The sequence below is a fragment of the Typopeltis vanoorti genome, chromosome 11 (assembly GCF_054136105.1).
Source record: "Typopeltis vanoorti isolate ZY-2024b chromosome 11, IOZ_Tvanoo_1.0, whole genome shotgun sequence".
NCBI lineage: Eukaryota > Metazoa > Arthropoda > Arachnida > Uropygi > Thelyphonidae > Typopeltis > Typopeltis vanoorti.
Window position 1 is genome coordinate 117521795 of NC_143559.1, and position 19420 is coordinate 117541214.

The 19420-nt window shown below is 35.9% G+C and overlaps 1 protein-coding gene across 3 annotated transcripts in view; it reads right to left on the reverse strand.

Annotated features, from left to right (window-relative positions):
• LOC150101980 (centromere protein K-like) overlaps positions 1-19420 on the reverse strand; it is a 138858-nt gene that overhangs the window by 99869 nt on the left and 19569 nt on the right. For all 3 annotated transcript variants that reach the window (XM_090400824.1, XM_090400825.1, XM_090400823.1), the window contains exon 4: positions 3767-3896. In XM_090400824.1, the coding sequence (XP_090256950.1) occupies positions 3767-3896 (130 nt within the window). The remainder of the gene's footprint in view (positions 1-3766; positions 3897-19420) is intronic.

Below are 19420 nucleotides of genomic sequence, written 5' to 3' on the forward strand. Positions count from 1 at the left end.
CATGAAATTTTGTCATGTTGTACCATCATTTTGTATATTGGTTTAAGCCAATAAGAATACAAATTGGTCAGCTAAATCCCAAATTCGAGCCCATCCTCGTTTGTTCAGTATCCAGGTAATGTCCAATCATCACCTTCTTGTGGTGCACCTACTGCTTTTTTTTTTCCCTCCCCCATTCTATTGGTGGGTTACTTTTGAATAATTTTCTTTCTTTAAACCTTATTCCTGCATATTTATATAATCTTGAACGTAACTTATCTTCTCCAGGTGATTTTCCATACGTTTCTTTCAGGTTGATTTCTAATTCTTCTTTCTAGCCCCACCAATCCTATTGTATGGAATATTTATCTGTCCACAATTCTATATTAGAAATTCCTCTAATTAAAATTTGGTGTTTAATTTTACACTTTCTTTAGTATCTGTACTTAAATGTTTCAAAGTCTTATATACATTTATTCTTATTTTATAAGAATCAAGTTCTAAACTATTTATTTATTTTATTCCATGATTCTCTGTCTTTTTCTGACTTAGAATATAAAAGAATAAGAACCATAGTTATTTCATCTTCTAATCTTTTACTTTTTGCTCTTTTACTGAATTCATTATTTTAAGATTATTATAAACTAGAAAGTTTATAAATGTTTACCATTCCTGTTTTGAGTATGTTCTCCACATATTCCTATATTATTATTATTAATTTCCGTGTTTCTAATTCATGCATTTAAGTCTTCTTCTAATATTATATTCATTTTTTTTAAATTTTATTATATATATTTTGTAATTGATTATAAAATTCAACATTATCGTCTTCCTTCTTCTGGGGCATATAAACCAATTATTGTTAAATAACCTGTTAAATATAAATTCTATAATTTATAATATTTTAACTGTTATGAAAGGGAATAATGAATCCAAATCATAACACTTGCTTGTGCTCTTTGGTGTCTGTTGACTCCACTATATATTGTGTTAAAATTCAGTCCTCATGGTTCCTTTTAAATTTTCAAATAGCAGTTTGAAAATTTATTTTATTTAAAATTTGATCTAATTCTATTTCTTTATATGTTATTCCTCTTAGGTTCCACTCTGCTATAAGTATTACATTTTGTTATTTCCATTTTCATTTTCCCATATTCATTTCAAATACCTTTCTCTATTATCTTAGAAGTATATTAGTGTTTTCCATGTCAGGTTACTAGCCTGGCGATAGATAGTCCCGTGGTAGGGCTGCTACCTTAAGGCTTCTGAACTTGCCTTCTTACAAATTTAAACCCACAGGAAGAATAGAGTATATTGAAGGGGGAAAGAGTAGATTTTTAGAAAGGACAAATATAGGCCAGAAATGGGAAGACCCCTAGCCTTCAAGTAGCATAAGGATCATAAAATAAGGCAATATTTGGATCTATCCTCGAAGTAGAGGATAGATCCAACTAGAGGACTATGGGAGTGCCATTTCCCTTACAATCAAGATGATTGCCTTTTATGGCCCTGATGGTTACGAATCCTTATTCAATTTTATTCCGACCATCCCACCATATCTAGTGAGTTCCCCTATCTGCCACCTAGGGGATGTGCTCTCTAAAGATTACAGGGTCCCCCAAAAGTTATTACTGATTGCGATATTTTCAGGCTAGTTCGGGATATAATTTATATATAGGAATTTGAAATAGGAAGTGATCATCATTTAGTTTTCAGCAATATAAAAATGAATATCATGCTGAAAAGAAGACAGTGCAAGAAAGTTCTAAAAAGAAACCTTCAGAAGTGAAGTAAAGATTTAAATATATGATTATTAAAGAAAAAAAAAAGTTTGAAAACAAGAATATTCAATTGGAGACTTAGTGGTAAAAAATAAAAAAATAAAGATTGATTCAGCAAGGGAGGTATGTGATGAAGTTGTTTTGAAAGAATACAAAAATTCAACCTCTGCAGTGGACTCAAGAAGTTAGAGATAGTCCTGAAAGCATACGCATACTGAAAGTTCCCAGAAAGTAAATCAGCATAAACTTGAGAACAGAGATAAATAAACTGGAATGGATGGGGCTGGACAGATTAGCATACTAGACTGCATGATTCCCTGACTAAATTGAATAACTGCTGTAATAAATTTCATATGAAAAAATCAGCAATAAAAAGACAAAGACTATGAAAATAGGCAGGACAACTGAAAATATCAACTGGATCCTAAATGGGATACCACTAAACAAGTAAAATATTTTCAACTATTTAGGTACAATTTTTAGTGAAGATTCATGCAAATTACATACAGAAAAAGAACAGAATTAGCAAAGTTAGTATGGTAGGAAGTCAAGTGAATAAATTTATATGGAACTAAAGAAAAATTAGTCAAAAATGCTTAAGTAGCTATATACAGGACAGTATTCAATCAATTTTAACTTCATCTGAGAAGCAGGCTAGAATTAAACTTTTTCCTGTCCAACCACTTGATTAAAGATGGGAGATAACACATATGAGAATTCTGAAAAAGAATTAAGGGAGTGAACAGATGGCATCAATGGCAGAATCATTAATTAAGAGGATTATTATCAAGGAACTTGACATTGTTAGCATTTAAGAATGTGTAAGCTGAGCTAATTTCAGGTAGTATTTCAGAAAATCACAGCTAGTAAAAGAAGTGTTCGTTTCCAGAAAAAAAAAAGACCTTGAGGAAGACCAAGATTTAGGTAGACTGATACAGTAAGAAGTGCCTTAGAAGACCAAAATAAAGATCTTACAATATTAGGATTCTGACAGAAAAGATTAATTTTTTGGAAAACTGTTGATAAGTTAGTGATGATATAAACTTTACATTTGGTTTTATCATAGTATTCTGGTTCTCCCTTCCATGAGGGTAGATATCAGGAATGTGATGAATTATTCCCATTATCACTGACGATCAGCAGCCCTAATAGATGGGCCTATGGCACACCACTGGTCACCTACCTTCCCTTTGACTCTACTCTATAAACTGTTCTACTGATGTATACCCATTAAGTCATCCTCTAATCCATGTCACCAGTTTAATGTCCTGTCCAACCACTCCATTTGTTCCAACTTATGTAACAGGCTTCATGCAGTATCCTGTCAGATGCTTGTTTTGCCAAGTCTAGCAATATTTACCATTTCCCTTATTAGATTCAACTGTCACTTGGTTATAAAATGGGAGTAAATTATTAAGACAAGACCTGTTCACAAAGCTACGATATCCTCCTTCTGGCAGAGATGGTGACTAAATGAATTATAGCTTTTCTGGGTAGCAATTTTATTATTCTGCTGGTGATGCCATCTGTGGACAAGAGGGGTTACATTGTGTTCCCAAGTTGTCTATTAGAGCTTCTGCCTTTTTGTCTGTGTGAGCTATTCCCTTCTTGGTCTGCATTGGGATCAATCCATTCCTGAATTCTGTCCTTAATCAACTTTTTCCAACATCTTAATCATCACTTGAGTTTATTAAGTAGCCTATAATTTGAAACCTAAGCCTTGTTTGTGTGATGGATCTACTTCACTATCTCCACTTCCATAGCACTCTAAAATTGCTGAGGCTTCAACAAATATAAACTTGTGGATAATAAAACAAACACTTTTATATAATTAATATAAATAAATCAAACACATTATAAATTTATATTGTCAAAATTTTGACAGATTAGATAGTTTTTAATCTATCACAGTGGAAGTATTAAACATTGGGTAATAAAATCCAACATTTTTGTTGATTCCCATGTTTCTTTAAAAAAAAGGAAAAAAAAAAGCATTCACAACTTACTTTTTATTTTCTTCTATTATTTTACAACACTCAGACTGAATAAAGAAGCGAGTTTCTTGTAAACTTTCCACTTGTTCTTTTAACTGTTTCTTTAATAATTCTATAAGAAGGGACGGTTGAGAAGGCAAAGCTATTAAAAGAAAAAGAAAAAAAAAGTTATACAGCTATCAGATGAGGTGTTTGGTGGTACTTAATTTACATTACATTGTAACAAAGGACAACCTTTATTACAGTGTAATATAAATTAAGTGCATTTTGTGTTAATGTTCAAATAAAAAAAAAAGAAGCGTGTTGATAATTTTTAGAAGATTCCAAATAGCTACCAAATTTGTTGAGGTTAAGGTAGTTTCAAAAGTTTCATTTTGTGTTAATGTTCAAATAAAAAAAAGAGGCATGTTGATAATTTCTAGAAGATTCCAAATAGCTAATTTCATCCAAATCTAGTCAGAATATTTCTATTGGAACCAATTGACACTACTATACTAAACAGCACTGTAGCAAATTTGAATGCTATTTCCAACTACTGAAAATTCCTGCATGAAATAGTTCCATAGCAGCAATACTCTTTCAGCTCAATATTGTCAATAATGGGAAATCCAAAACTCTGCTGTAACACACATCAGAACTCAGGTCCTAAAACTGACTACTTATTCTGTTCATACACAGACTTTTTAATATACTCTACTAGGAATTTGATAATGATGAATAAAAACTTTACATTTTCAGAGCGTGTTATTTATTTATTATTTTTTAATCGAGTCATTCTGTATTAATATTCTACATTATAACTTTTGCCTTTACTTTTCAAATTTCACATTTGTGTATAATTGTTTTCCACAGCCAGTCATAGCAAATATTAAAGAAGACCATTCTGAGATTAAGTTCCCCTTACTGCCTTTTCCAAGCAAATACCCAACTTAGAAAATCAGAATAAAGATAAATATTAAAATTATAATGTAGATTTAATCAGGTCGTTTTGTATTAATATATATATATATATATATATATATATATATATATATATAAAGAGCCAAATTTAACACAGTGCAGATTCTAAGAGCCCACTCCCATTTTTTTTTATTAATAAATTACTAATATGTATCCATGTATCCACAAAAGGTGTACAGAACACTGATAACAATAAAAGAGAAAGATTACATTATTATTATTAACCTTTTCACCATATTTTTGTTAAGGAAATTATAGACTACTATATTAACTAATTAAAATAAATTTAATTAATATTTCCAGTATTTCAACAAAGCCAAATTGCCATCATCAGGGAATAAAAAAACATAAGATATGTGCACACAAACACTAAGTAATGAAGCATGTCAATTGAGAGTAAGCATCAAGTCCTAAACAGGTGCTTCCCAAATTTGGGGCAATTTCATGCAACCAAATTTGTTGAGGTTAAGTAGTTTCATAAGGCAGAAGCAGATTCAAGGAAAAATCTTTCATATTTATATTTGCTGCAATGAAGTAGAGTAGCCTTTTTTCCAATGTTTTCTATGGTAGGTGTCTAAGGCATGGTCGGCAAGTTCTTAGTGGCTGTAGTGATGGAAATTGATATAGTCCATATGTTCAGCCTGTTTGGCCATAGTAGGATAGTTTACAACTGCAAGGGACCTGGTTAACACTTGGTAGATTTATAAACTATGGCTGATCTTTGGTGGAGTGGATAAGGGATGCTAATCTTTTTTTTCTTTTTTTTCTTTTTACGTGCCTTATAAAACTATCCCGACCTCAACAAATTTGGTTGCATGAAACTATCCCAAATTTGAAAAGCTCTCATCCTCTGTACTTCTACCAAAACAGCCAAGGATGCCCAATTTAGACTGCACTAGTGGACACTATTTAGGATTTTAAGCCTACTCTCAGATGACATGCTTCATTGTCATTATTTAGTGTAATGTCTGCAATACAGATTTTTTTTTATTTCCCGACGATGGCAATTAGAGTTGTTTTACTGAAAATCCTGCTAGTATTTTTTTTATAAAATATCAAACATTTTGTATCACCTCCATCATACTTTCAAAATTTAGTAATTCTACGATTTTTTTTTTTAATATACATCAAGTACCCAACATTTGTCATGCATCTGCTCTCTCTTCTCTTTAAATAAGATGTATGGACGGACGGACGGACGGACACACACACACACACACACACAGTAATGCCTTGTGGTTTTTTTAGCAGGAAGAAACAATGTTCAGAAGTATCTTCCTTTCAATCTGGTGGGTTAGGTGCCAGATGATGAATATCCCACGTTAGTGGTTGTTCTAGGCACATGGTAGATTAAAAAAAAAAAAAAAAAAAAAATTATGACATTTGAAAATCTACAAACATTGTTTTTCCCCATGCTATTTACTTTGCACAGTGTGTGAATTTAGAACGTACAAGAGGTAAAGAGAATTTACTACACCACTTCCTAACAAAAACTTTTAGCAGAATTACTCATGTCTGATCTGTTAAACTCATAGTATTCTGTTACAAAAGCTTCATTACTGACATATTGGTTTAACTGTCTCTTCTCTTTCTTAATGATTTTTATGACTTATGGTCACAGGATGCACACTATTTCTACTATCCATGGAAAGATTTTCCTCCAAATACAGAAGTGCCTGAGTTTAAGTGAATTTTATTCACAACAGATGCATTCACATGCCTTACAAATTTAAATGTACATTTAAATTTGTAAGGCATGTGAAACATGTGAAAAAGCTGTTTCAAAGAAATCCAAAGTGCACTCACAAATACTTGTGCTTAGCAGCTCAAAGGTTAGCTCCCTATCAACACTTTTCCTCAACAATAATCTGTTTATAATACCATCAGATCTTATAATTCCTTCTTCTAGAGCACTTCTAACTTCATCATTTAACCCAGATCTTCTTGAGTCTTTCCCCCCATTTTAGCATTAAACTGTCCCCCCCACACTGTTTAAGTGACAATTCTACCTCAGATGAACTCTGCTCACACATTCTTGAATGCTAACAATTTCAAGGTCCTTGTAATATCCTCATATTTTTAATATGATTCTGCCATTGATACCATCTGTTCACTTCCTTAATTTTTCTCAGAACTCTCATATCTATGGTATCTGGTCAAGAATTATTTCTAACCTAGCTGCAAGTCAAAATTTGAACACTGTCTTTGTATACAACTAGTTAAAACTTGCCTAAATAGCAAAATATTTTACTTGTTCTATAGTTGCTCAATTGAAAGCTCGTCTCATACAAAGATGGCAGGGTTTTGCCTTCCACAGAACAGGTAAACCAGCCAATAGAATACAAGCAATTTACAGGCACAATACACTGCCTCACCTGAGCTGCTTTGGCCATAAATCCAAAATAACAAATACCTCAACTGAGAATGCAGCTTTATGTTTTCCATGTTCCAGGCTTTCTCAGATTTTTTTTTTTTTTTTTTTTTGCCGATTTTCATGCCAATTTTGTTATAGAATTCTGGAGACTTGAGATGAATTTATTCAGGAATTTAACATTAAATACACTTAATATCTCCAATTGTGATATCAGAAATACAATGTTACTCTCTTAAATAAATCCACTTTATATTTGCAAATTCTCTAACTATTTAGTTATGGAATCCAGGAGTTGCAATTAATAACTACTGTAATAAACTTGATATGGAAGTTAGCAATAAAAAGACAGAATATGAAAATAAGCAGGATTGTGGAAAACAACTGCATCCTAAATGGATGCAAGATCTATAGATTAAGTAAAACATTTAAGCTATTTAGGCGCAATATTTGGTGAATGACAAATTCACTATGGAAATAGACAAAATAATTAGTAAAACTAATATTTAATACCAATTAAAATCAATTTTAATTTATGATCTGAAAGATGAGTTAGAAATAAAATGCTTCATCAAAGACTGGAGACCAGAGATAAATTTTGAGAAAAAATTACTGAATAAACATATAACCTTAATGGCAGAATAGAATGTTAACACATTCATGTTAGGATGAGCATGCTCTCACTGCAGGACCAGAGGAAACATCTTGTCCCACCAAAATTTCCTGTTTGGGTACTGTTTGCACACCACATATTGTGATACATTCTTCAAATGAAACGAAATCTGTATGGGAGGGGAGGAGGTAAGGAATGTGTTTATTTCACAATATCAGAGACACCATTAATGAGAGTGCTCTATTTGGTTGGCATACTTTAATTACTAAAAGGTGCAAATATGTGAAATAAGATTAATAAGCCAGGTGAGAGTGGCAAATATAAGGGCAAGAAAGAAAAGGTGTGAATAGAAATACTTCCATTACAGCAAATGAATTATTAATATGCGTGTCCAATACATTGTGGGGTGGTGTGAATTACATGTGATCCTATAAATAGGACAATAAGAGAAAAACAGCAGTAGCTATAGTATTCAACAACAAATATGAGGATAATCTTGAATGGCAGGCAATATCCATTAGAGTGATGTGGTTAAATATCCAAACGGGGAACAAGAGAATGAGACTTATTTGTGCTTATGGTCTCCCGCAGAAGGTTCTATCAAGGAAGAAATGGAGGAATATTTTTGAGATTAGAGAAAGCAGCTGGAACAATGAAAAAGGAAAAGTTGGTCCTTGTTAGAAATCTAAACAAGAGAGTAGAAAAAGATTTGGGGAAAATTTGGAGCAAAGCACAAAGCTAATAATAATGGTCAATGTGCTGAATTTCTGTTCAGGACATGGATTAGTCATTACCAACACCATTTATCCAATGTAAAAATGTGCATAAATTGACAAGGAGAGAAGATGCAAGAAATAAAAAACATCATATCGACTATTATTATTATTATTACGGGCAACTCCAGGGAGTCATTAGACTCATCGAGGGAGGCCCCAAATCATTTTCATCACAACTATTCGACATTCATACAGTATCTATCATACCTCGCCTTAAACTCATTCACTGTCACAGCATCCACCACAGACTCAGGGAGCGCATTCCACTCATTCACTACTCTAAAAGTAAAGAACCCAGCTCTAACACCTTTACTAACCACACTTTTGCCCAGTTTCCATGGATGTCCCCTAGTCCTCCCACAACCAGCCCTGTACTCAAAAATATCTTCTGAATTAATTTTATAGAAACCCTTCAGTAATTTGAATGTCTCAATCATATCTCCCCTCCTCCGCCTATCAACCAATTTTTGCAACCCACAAATCCTCAACCTGTTCTCATACGGTTCATTCCACAGACCTGCTATCATCTTGGTCACTCGCCTCTGGATCCTCTCCACCTCCTCCCCATCAAGAAGAAACCTAGGTGACCAAATCTGAGCACAGTAGTCGAGATGAGGTCTTATCAAGGCTCGATACAGAGGAACAATAACCTGCTTGTCTCTGCTTGTCAACGTATTCTTCAGCAACCAAGTGATTTGATGAGCTGATTTGGCCACTTTTGCAATGTGTCCCCTAAATTTCAATTCCTTATCCACCAACACTCCTAAATCTCGTGCCTCATCAATTTCCTGGAGCACGGTTCCACCAATGCAGTAAACTGCCTCCCATCTTTTCACCCCAAAATGCATAACCTTACATTTTGCCACATTAAATTGACATCCATTCTCCCTAGCCCAGACCTCCAATCTATCCAAATCATCCTGCAAAATTTTGACGTCATCTGCATTCACTATTGCCCTACCCAACTTTGCATCATCCGCAAACAAATGAACTGTTCCTCTCAGATCCTTTCCTATATCATTTATGAACAAATTAAACAGCAGTGGTCCAAGAACAGATCCTTGTGGTACACCACTAGTCACAGGCCGTCTTGTGGACTCTACTCCTGAGTAAACCACTCTCTGATATCTCTCCGTCAACCACCCTCCTATCCATCTCACCAACCCTATGTCCATTCCCATATGCTGCAATTTACTGATTAGAATTCCATGTGGTATCCTGTCAAAGGCCTTAGCAAGGTCCAGCAGAATCACTGTAAACCCATTACCCTTATCCAGTTCAGCCGTCACTGTGTTATAATACGTGAGCAAGTTACTGAGGCATGACCTACCCTTCACAAAACCATGCTGTCCCCGATACAGTATCCCATTTTCTTCTATCCAATCTTGTATTTTCCTCTTGACTATTTTCTCTAAGACCTTGATAATGATTCCTGTTATGCTGATTGGCCGGTAATTTTCAACAGCAGCCTTGGAACCACCTTTGTGCAGTGGAACTATTTTCCCCTCTTTCCACCCCCTTGGGACTGACCCAGTCCTGAGGCTCAAATTAAACATAATGGTCAAGGGCACTGACAATTCTTTTGCCGCTTCACGTACGACACGAGCTGGTATACCATCCAATCCCACAGATGTATTGACATTGAGGTTCTGTAACAGACTAGTTACCTCTACCTCATTCATCACAATTCCAGTATAAGCTGTTGGTTCCTCCATTTCCGCAAAGCCACCACCTGGATGATATACTCTTGCAAAGTGCTCGCTCAGTAATTCCACAACATCGACTGATTCAGTTACCTCCCTACCCTCAGCATTTTTTAAGATCATTCTACCATGAGCATTTTCCCTTTTACTTGCAACATATTGAAAAAACTGTTTGGGATTCTCTTTAGCCTGCATGGCCAATTTCCTTTCGTAATCTGCTTTTGCTTTTCTTACCACCCTTGTTACCATCCTGGCCTGAGCTTTATACTGTTCATGCACCTGATGGTCACCCTTCTCCTTAAATTCCCTCCACAATTGTTTCTTTTTTGCAGCTCAAGCTTAATAGTGTTATTTATCCATTTAACCCCTACCTGATTTATTATTATTTGGACTCTTGGTATACAGTCAACCATTGCCTCCTGCAAACAGTTCTTGACCACCTCCCATGCACCATCAACATCCAGCCCTTGCAGTTTTACATGCCATGGCATTGAGCCAAGCACACACCTAAGCTTATCATACTTACCAGCCCGATAATTCCACATATACCCTGTCTTAATTGTAAATTCGACTCCTTTAGCCACCTCCCAAGTCATGACCTTATGGTCACTCTCACCAATTGGTGGCAACAAGGTCATGTTCGTTACAGCCACATTCTCAGTTGCAATTACTAGGTCCAGCACTCTCTGCCCCCTGGTATTTTCCAATACATGTTGCCGTAGATAGTTGTCCCTTAATAACTGCATAAAATCCAATTCCTTCCTCCCATGTGCCCTCTCCTCTTTCCAGTCAATATTACCATAATTGAAATCACCCTCTTTCCATTCATTTCTTCTATTTGCTTATGCATACTATTCCCACCATCCACTCCATCACCCGGTCTATAGCAGCACCCAATTGTATATTTTGTTCTGCTAGATTGTATCTCACACCAAACAGCCTCAAATGTGCTTTTTTCCCCATCCTGCAGTTCAACTTCTATACTCCTTGGCTGAAGCTCATCAGCTATCATCAATAACACTCCTCCCCCCTTTTTATTCACCCTGTCACTCCTGAACACGCTATACCCATCGCATTCAATCCCACTAGCTTTATCATCTTCTGTCAGCCATGTTTCACTAATACCGACAACCTGTGGCCTGGAAGTGCCAACCATGGCCAAAAACTCTTCCTTCTTGTTCCTAATACTCCTGGCATTAGTGTACATGAATCGCAGAAGCCCATTTGTCCCATCCCTACTTTGATTCCTTATACTAATTATCCCATTCTGATTTGTTGTTCGTCGTACTCGCCCGGGCATAATATACTCATTCATACACTTAACTGCCCCCCCTAAAGTCTGCATATCTACTCCCCCCCCTCTCTTAATAAATCTAGTTTCCCTGAGTCTGTACATCCACTTCCACATCATTCATCAACACTCTTTCAAGTCTCTGTACACCAACTCCATTCAAATGTAACCCATCCATCTTATATAAGTCCTTTCGCCCATCGAACTCATTCCACACATCCACAAATTCCACACCACTCTCCATGCATAACCCACGCATAAAGTCATTGGCAATCATGGCCCTCCTTCTAAACACTTCGCTGTCATACCGCGGTAAGATACTCACCATCCTAACTCTCTCACTCTTCTCTCTCGCTACCTCAAACAACTCCCTCACATCCTCTATCATTTCCATTTTGTCCTCTTTCAAATCATTCGTTCCTGCCACTATTATCATCTCTTTCACCCTCTGTTTTTGCAGTCGAATAGATTCGCTGACGTCCTTTATGTTCGCACCCGGCTGGTACGACTTCGTTAAACTCTCAATTATTACGCCTCTTAATAGCGAATCCCCATACAGCACTCGCTCCTTCATTTTATTGACGTTTACGTACATTCTATTGTTTGCCGTCACAGACTTCCGCCGGTTATTTGTCGGTACGTTCAACACACATTTTTGCATACGCTCCAGTTGTCGTTTGGCTCTGTGTATCGCGCCATTTAAACGGGCAATTTCGCTACTCGCATTTATCTCACCATTTTCATTATCGATCAAATCATCCATTCCTTCGGTGTTTCTACCTTCATTTACACTTTCAGCGACGCTCTCACACATATCTGGCACTACCACGCAATTCTCTAGTACACCGCCATTTTTTGCATTCTGACTACCGTTAACGATATCAGTCTCGATACACGAAACACGCTTGAAGTCCTCATTCTCTTTACACTTTCTACACATATTAACTCCACTATCACTTTCTAACCAGACTCCTACCGCTCTTCGCAAGGCATACATCTCACAGACAGCACATTGCATAAATTCTTTTACATCAAAACTCTTAAGCAAGCATGGCGACCTGGCCGCCATTTTTTTCTTTATCGGTGCCATGTGTACGCTATCTTTTCTTAAAAATAATAGTTAAAATAACAGAAAACACGCAAAAATTGCACAGACACACCAAGAAACAAAAGCAAACAATACTACTTAAAATTCTGGTAAAATATCTAATGTTAACACAAAATAATACTGATCTTTTCAGGAGCTCTCGACAAGCCGACGATCTAATCCGTGCGACACCTAGCGACGATCGACTATGTTATAATTAATAGCAAAGTTTCCCTGACTGTTTAAGACCACAACAGTATATAGAGGATTTGAAACAGGAATTATCACCACTTAGTTTTGAGCAGGATAAAATTGAATTTCATATTGAAAAGAAGAGTGTGTAAGAGAGTTTTAAAATGGATCAAAGTTGAGCAGCTTTTAGAGATGAGCTGTAGACTTAAATACATATACATCATTGAAGAAAAAATGAGTTTGAAAAAAACCAAACTTTGGAGATTCAGTTACAAACACTTAAGAAAACATTGATTGAATCAGCCAGGGCATGTGGTGAGATTGTCTGTAAGGGAATAAAAATGAGAACTCCATAGTGGACTCTGGAAATTAAAGAGCCACTCAATAAAAGAGAAGAAAGTCTATGGAAGGTTCTTAGCAAATATGTTCACTTGTGCTCTTAGAGAATACAGAGAAAAATGTAAGAAAGTGAAGCACTACGTAAAAGCTTAGAAACAGATGAATCAAAGCCTGCAAAACTGTACAAGGAATCAGAGATGATAAAAGGCGACATAAAAATTGAAGATAAAGATATTCTAGATGTTCAGAGTAATAATTACTTTGAAAGACTGCTAAATGAAACAAGTAGTGTCGGCACAGTGGTAGAAAACTCTCAACAGGAATGCAGTCAGTAAAGACATAACCATCCTTGAAGCAGAAAGTGATCAAAAACCTGAAAGGCACAAAGGCAGCTGAAAGGTATGCTCAAATATAGCGGTATAAAAGTTTTAAATTGGATGCAACATAATTCAGACCTGGTCACAGGGTCAAATTCCAGATGATTGGAACAGAGGTCTCATAATACCCATCTATAAAAAGGGAAATAAAACTGAATGCAATTACAGATATGTTTCCCTACTGAGTGTTCCTGGTAAGATTTATGCAAGTATACTTGAGAAACAGTTAAGAACAATTGTAGAAGGGAAGTTTGGTGAGGAACAGGCTAGATTCAGGCCAAATAGAGGTTGTCAGATTTTCACTTTAAGACAAATAGTTAAATATCTTGGGAATGTAACAAGGATTTGTATTTAAGTTTTATTGATCTGGTAAAAGGTATATGAGAAGGTGCCAAGAGGACAGCTCTTCAAAACGCTGCAGTTATATGGTGTAAACAAGACATTATATCAATAGTCTATTTAAGCTGTAAGTCAGCAGATAAAATTGAAGTACAGGAAGATGGTTTGATATTAAATCAGGTTTACAGCAAGGGTGCACATTATCTCCACTGCTATTCATCATCTATACAGATCATATTTTGAAGGAAAGTTGTATTAAATCTGATATCAAAATTGGCAATGTTAATCTTAGCTCTTTACTTTATGCAGATGTTATACTTCTGAATGAATCCAGCACATCTGCAAGATCCTCTGACTAAATTGAATAACTGTTGTAATAAATTTGGTATGAAAATCAGCAATAAAAAGACGTCATCACGAACCATGGGCACACTGCCCATTGATGTCCGATGCCTCCTTCACTATCTTCTTTCACCTTTCTTTGTCCAGTGCTCAGTGTTACAGTTTAGTTAAACCTATTCCATACCAGTCCTTTATGCCATCTATCCATTGTCTGCCTACCTCTTCTGATCATGCTATCCATAATACCAAACACGAATGTCTATCTTCCAATACTCGCTCATTTTGCAGCTGCGTCTAAATAATTCCAGCTTCCATTGTATCTTCTGATAGAGTTCTTCTTCGTTTGTGATTTTCTTTATCCATCCTATGATTAGAATCTTCCTGTAACAAGTTCTTTCAAATGCCAAAATTCTTTTTCTTAATTCATTATTATTATTATCCATGTTTCAGATCCATACAGTACACTGCTAAAGATGCATGTTTTTAGTACCCTTAATTTCGTTTGAATGATCACTTTACTTTTCCAGATGTTATCCATGTTACTCAGATGTAACTCAGGTTGTTGTTGAGATGTGTTACCACCTTTCAGACAGTCATTGTGCTTCGGTCAAATACTGGCGTTCACGCATGCATACGCCCAACAATGAAGCCAATGAAGGAACAGTTTTGAATCTGCAGACTTCAATGTTGAAATATATATACACTAACTTTCCGTGTTGTTTACAGTTATTTCCTCTATGTTTTTACTGGTTATTTCTTTTTTAACGTGCACCCGACGAAGGCTGATACAAGCTGAAACTAGTTGTGCTAGTTCTAATAAACTTTGTTTCCATTTCTCTCAGTTATATTCATTCAATCATTTTATAAAAATGTATAACAACCGAGTAAATCAATCCTCATACATATATATATATACAGTCATCCCTCGACTTACTTCCATTCAAGTTATATCCTTTCGAAGATAAGGCCCTTGATCCCATAATGGAATAAATAACATTTCCGGCTATACTTCAGAAGAAGATGCAAGCGAGCGTAAAGTAAAAGGTTTCTATTTAGCAACAATGCATCATGAGCAGTGGCAACAGCACATTAGCATAGCAGCAACCTCCCTCGGTTGATTTTGTGTTTGAGAAATAGGTTATTTGTGTTTTTATCATTAAATATTTTGCAACATTGCCCCTACACACCCAATCAAAAAACCCAATGAAGAATCATAGAAAAAGAGGTGAGCAATTGATCTTGAAACGAAGTTGCAACTTATAAAGCCACATGAAACTTGTAAGCATGTCAATTTGATTGCACGACTTTGGATGGTCTCATTCTACAGTGACGACCATTTTGAAAACTAAGGATAAAATCGTAAAGGCTGTGAAAGGATCTGCTTCCATTAAATTGATGATAGCAACGAAGAAATGACATAGTCCTATCAGTGATATGAAAAAGCTACTTGCATCATGAATAGAGGACCTGAACCAAAAGCGCATACCCCTTAGCACTAGGACCATAACCGTTACAGCACTAAGTCTCCTCAGCCTGATTACGACTACAATTCAATGTTTCTTCCAGTTGGTTCATGAGATTCGAGCAGCGTTTTGCGCTGCATAATATGAAAATATATGGTGAATCTGCAAGTGGCAATGAGAAGGCTGCCAAGGAGTTTGTGGAGAAATTGGATAAAAGTTATTTGACACAGCAAATATTTAATACGGATTAGACCTTGTTTTGGAAAAAAAAATTATCAAGCGGACATTCATCCACAAAAAGCTAAAATCCATGCCTGGTTTCAGAACTCTTAAAGACTATATTACGATTCTGTTAGGGGGCTGGATATAAACTGAAACTATTTGTGATATGGCACAGTGACAATCCACACACACCTTCCAAAACATCAGGAAGCATACTCTTCCAGTTCATTATCGGAGCAATAAGGAGTCATGGATGATGCAAAAATTTTTGTGGATGTCTTAACTGTTATGTGAGTGAACCGGAAAGCTATTGTGTGAAAGCAAATGTAGAATTAAAAATTTTATTAATTCTAGATAATGCTCCAGGTTGTCATCCACCTTACATTGGTGATTTTTACACCCAAGTTCAAGGTCATGTTTCTCTTTCTAAACACTACTTTATTCATCCAAACGGATGGATCAGGGAGTTCTTGTAGTGTTTAAGGCTTATTATCTATGGACAACTTTTTCACAAGCAATTTCTGCCACTGAAGGAAATGATCAAATGCATGCAATTCTGAAAGCATTCAATATTTATCATGCTATTAAATATATTGCTGTGGCTTGAGACGAAGTGACCTCTCAGTGCATGAGTGGCATATGGAAAAGACATTAAAAAAGGTTTGTGCATGAATTTGGAAGTTTTGAAAAAAATTAAGACTTGTAAATTGAGTGAAGAAATAGCAGGCCTAGCAAACAATCTGAATCTCGAAGTGAATGATGATGACATAATTCAATTCATAGAAAGTTCCCCTGAAGAGTTGACCTCCAGTTCGACCAACAAAGAATTGGTCGAACTGGAGGAACAATGCGTTGAAGAGGAAGAATGAGAAAAGGGAGCAAGAAGTGGTAGCTAAATTTACAGTGAAAAGTCTTGCAGAAATGTTCTCTGCAAGTAGCACTATTCTCAAATTGGCCGAAAATATGGACCCCCAATGTTGAACACTACTTATTAGTAGAAAGTAAAGTACATGATGCATTTGCTTGCTATAAACAAATTTATGATGAAAAGAAGAAAAGGCATAAGCAAAGCACATTGGATATTTTCATCAAAAAAACAAGAGGTTACACTGGAAAATCCACAGCATAGTCCTTCATATAGGGAAAGTATAGAAGATATGATTGTGGAGGAAGATTTGGGTGATTATTCTCCTGTTTTATTGTGCCTGTAACGTACAATACAGTTTTATAAGATTTAAAAATTAAAATGACAGCATACTTATTACAGTTAAGTCCCTAACCCCTAGATTTTCATTTTTCGTTATGTCAACTGTCCTCTCCAATGACTCAAAAAATAAATTTTCTAATGGAACAAAGGCAGAAATCATTTATCCAATTTCTTAATTTATGATGAGTTCATATTACTGTACTGAAAACTGGCTTCTAATTAAATTTATCTTTGATGTTTATGTTCATTTGAATACTCAAGTTACTTCCTCGGGGTGCTTAAGGCTCAAAGCTGTATAATTGAGAGGTGACCTCCACATAGCCTTTAAAGGACTGCGGAGAACCAACCACAGCTTGTGACCTAATGTCCAATCCTCACCTTCTCATGGTGCACCCTGTTGGGTATCTACTTGGATACTGAACAAACAAGGATGGGCTGAAAATTTGGGATTTAGCCGGCCAAATTGTATCCTTATTGGTTAAACCAAAATAAAAAATAAAAAATGATGGTACAACATGACAAAATTTCATGCCGGCCGGTGCGTCGCCCAGTTAAACAAGGCCCCCATTGTTTTCGCCAGGGAACCAGGGCGAACAGCGAAAAGTCAGCTACTGGAACAAATCTGAAAATACACCCCAAATCAACATCACCAGAGTTAAAGATCAGTACTATCAACATAAGAAGCCTGAATGGCAAAGAAATGGAGCTAGCTGAGGAATTAGATAAGTACCAGATCGACATAATAGGGGTGACTGAAACAAAAAAGACCAAAACTGGTGAGATCTTTCTGAGCAATAAATACAAAATGTTATATTCAGGCAATAACAATCAAGGAAAAGAAGGAGTAGCAATTGTATTCAACACTAAATACGAGGCTGATCTTCTTGAATGGCAGGCAGTCTTAAGTAGAGTGATTTGGGCAAATATCAGAATGGGGAAATGGACGACGAGACTTATTTGTGCCTATGTTCCCACAGAAGGTTCTACTAAGGTAGAAGTGGAGGAATTTTTTGAGGCTTTAGAAAAAGCAACTGACACAATGAAAAAGGAAAAGTTAGTCCTTGTTGGGGATCTAAATAGCAGAGTAGGAAATGATTGTGAGACATACAAAAATATTTTAGGAAAATTTTGAGAAAAGAGCAAAGCTAATAATAATGGCAAATATCTGTTGGATTTCTGCTCAGGACATGGACTGGTTAGAGAGAAGAGGCTAGGAATAAGAAAAGTCTCATTGACTATGTTATTGTTGATAGTGATGTTTTCTCCCTGGTGCAGGACACCAGAGTGTACAGAGGTTTTGAAATTGGAAGTGATCACTATTTAGTCTTGAGCAAGATAAAATTGAATTTCATAGTCAAAAGAATAACATATAAGAAAGTTTTAAAGCAAATAAAAGTTGAGCAGCTCTCAGATGTGAACTGTAGACTAAAATACACAAAGATTATTGAAGATAAAATGAAAGAGTTTGAGAACAGGAATCAAATCTTGGTAATTCAGTGGCAAACTCTGAAGAACACATTGATTGATTCTGCCAGAGAGGCATGTCGTGAGGTTCTATGCAAGGATAAAAAAATCAGAACTCCCTGGTGGACACAGGAAGTAAAAGAGGCAGTGAAGGAAAAGAAGAAAGCATATCAAAAGTTCCTGTCAAATAAGCCAGCTTGTGCTCTTAGAGAATATAGAGACAAATGCAAGAATGCTAAACACTGTGTAAAACTAGCTAAACAAAAGTCATGGGAGGACTTTGTCAAGAATATAGAAAATAAATATCAAGAAGGAGGCAAAATATTCTGGAGGTTGTTGAAGAAATTTAGGAATGGAGGAAAGAGTGCTGTAAAAGGAGTTAGAGATGATAAAGGTGACATGAAAAGGGAGAAAAAGATATCTTTGAAGTATGGAGTAATTACTTTGAAAAACTGCTAAATGAAACAAGCAGTGATGACAGCACAGTGGTAAAAAAACACTGACCAGGTATGCAGTCAGGAAATCATATCCATACTTGAAGTAGAAAATGCCATCAAAGGCTTGAAATGTGGAAAGGCAGCAGGAGTTGATGATATTCGACCAGAAATGCTGAAGTATGGTAGTATAAGAGTGTTACAGTGGCTGCACTGCATAGTTCAGAAAGCCTGGACGGAGGGACGAATTCCCGATGATTGGAGTAGAGCTCTCATAGTACCCATATATAAAAAGGGAAATAAAACTGAATGTGAGAATTACAGAGGTATTTCCCTACTGAGTGTTCCTGGCAAGATCTATGCAAGTATACTTGAGAAACGGTTGAGAAGACTTGTGGAAGAAAAGCTTGGTGAAGAATAAGCTGGATTCAGGCCAAATAGAGGCTGTCAGGATCAGATCTTCACTTTACGACAAATAGTCGAGAA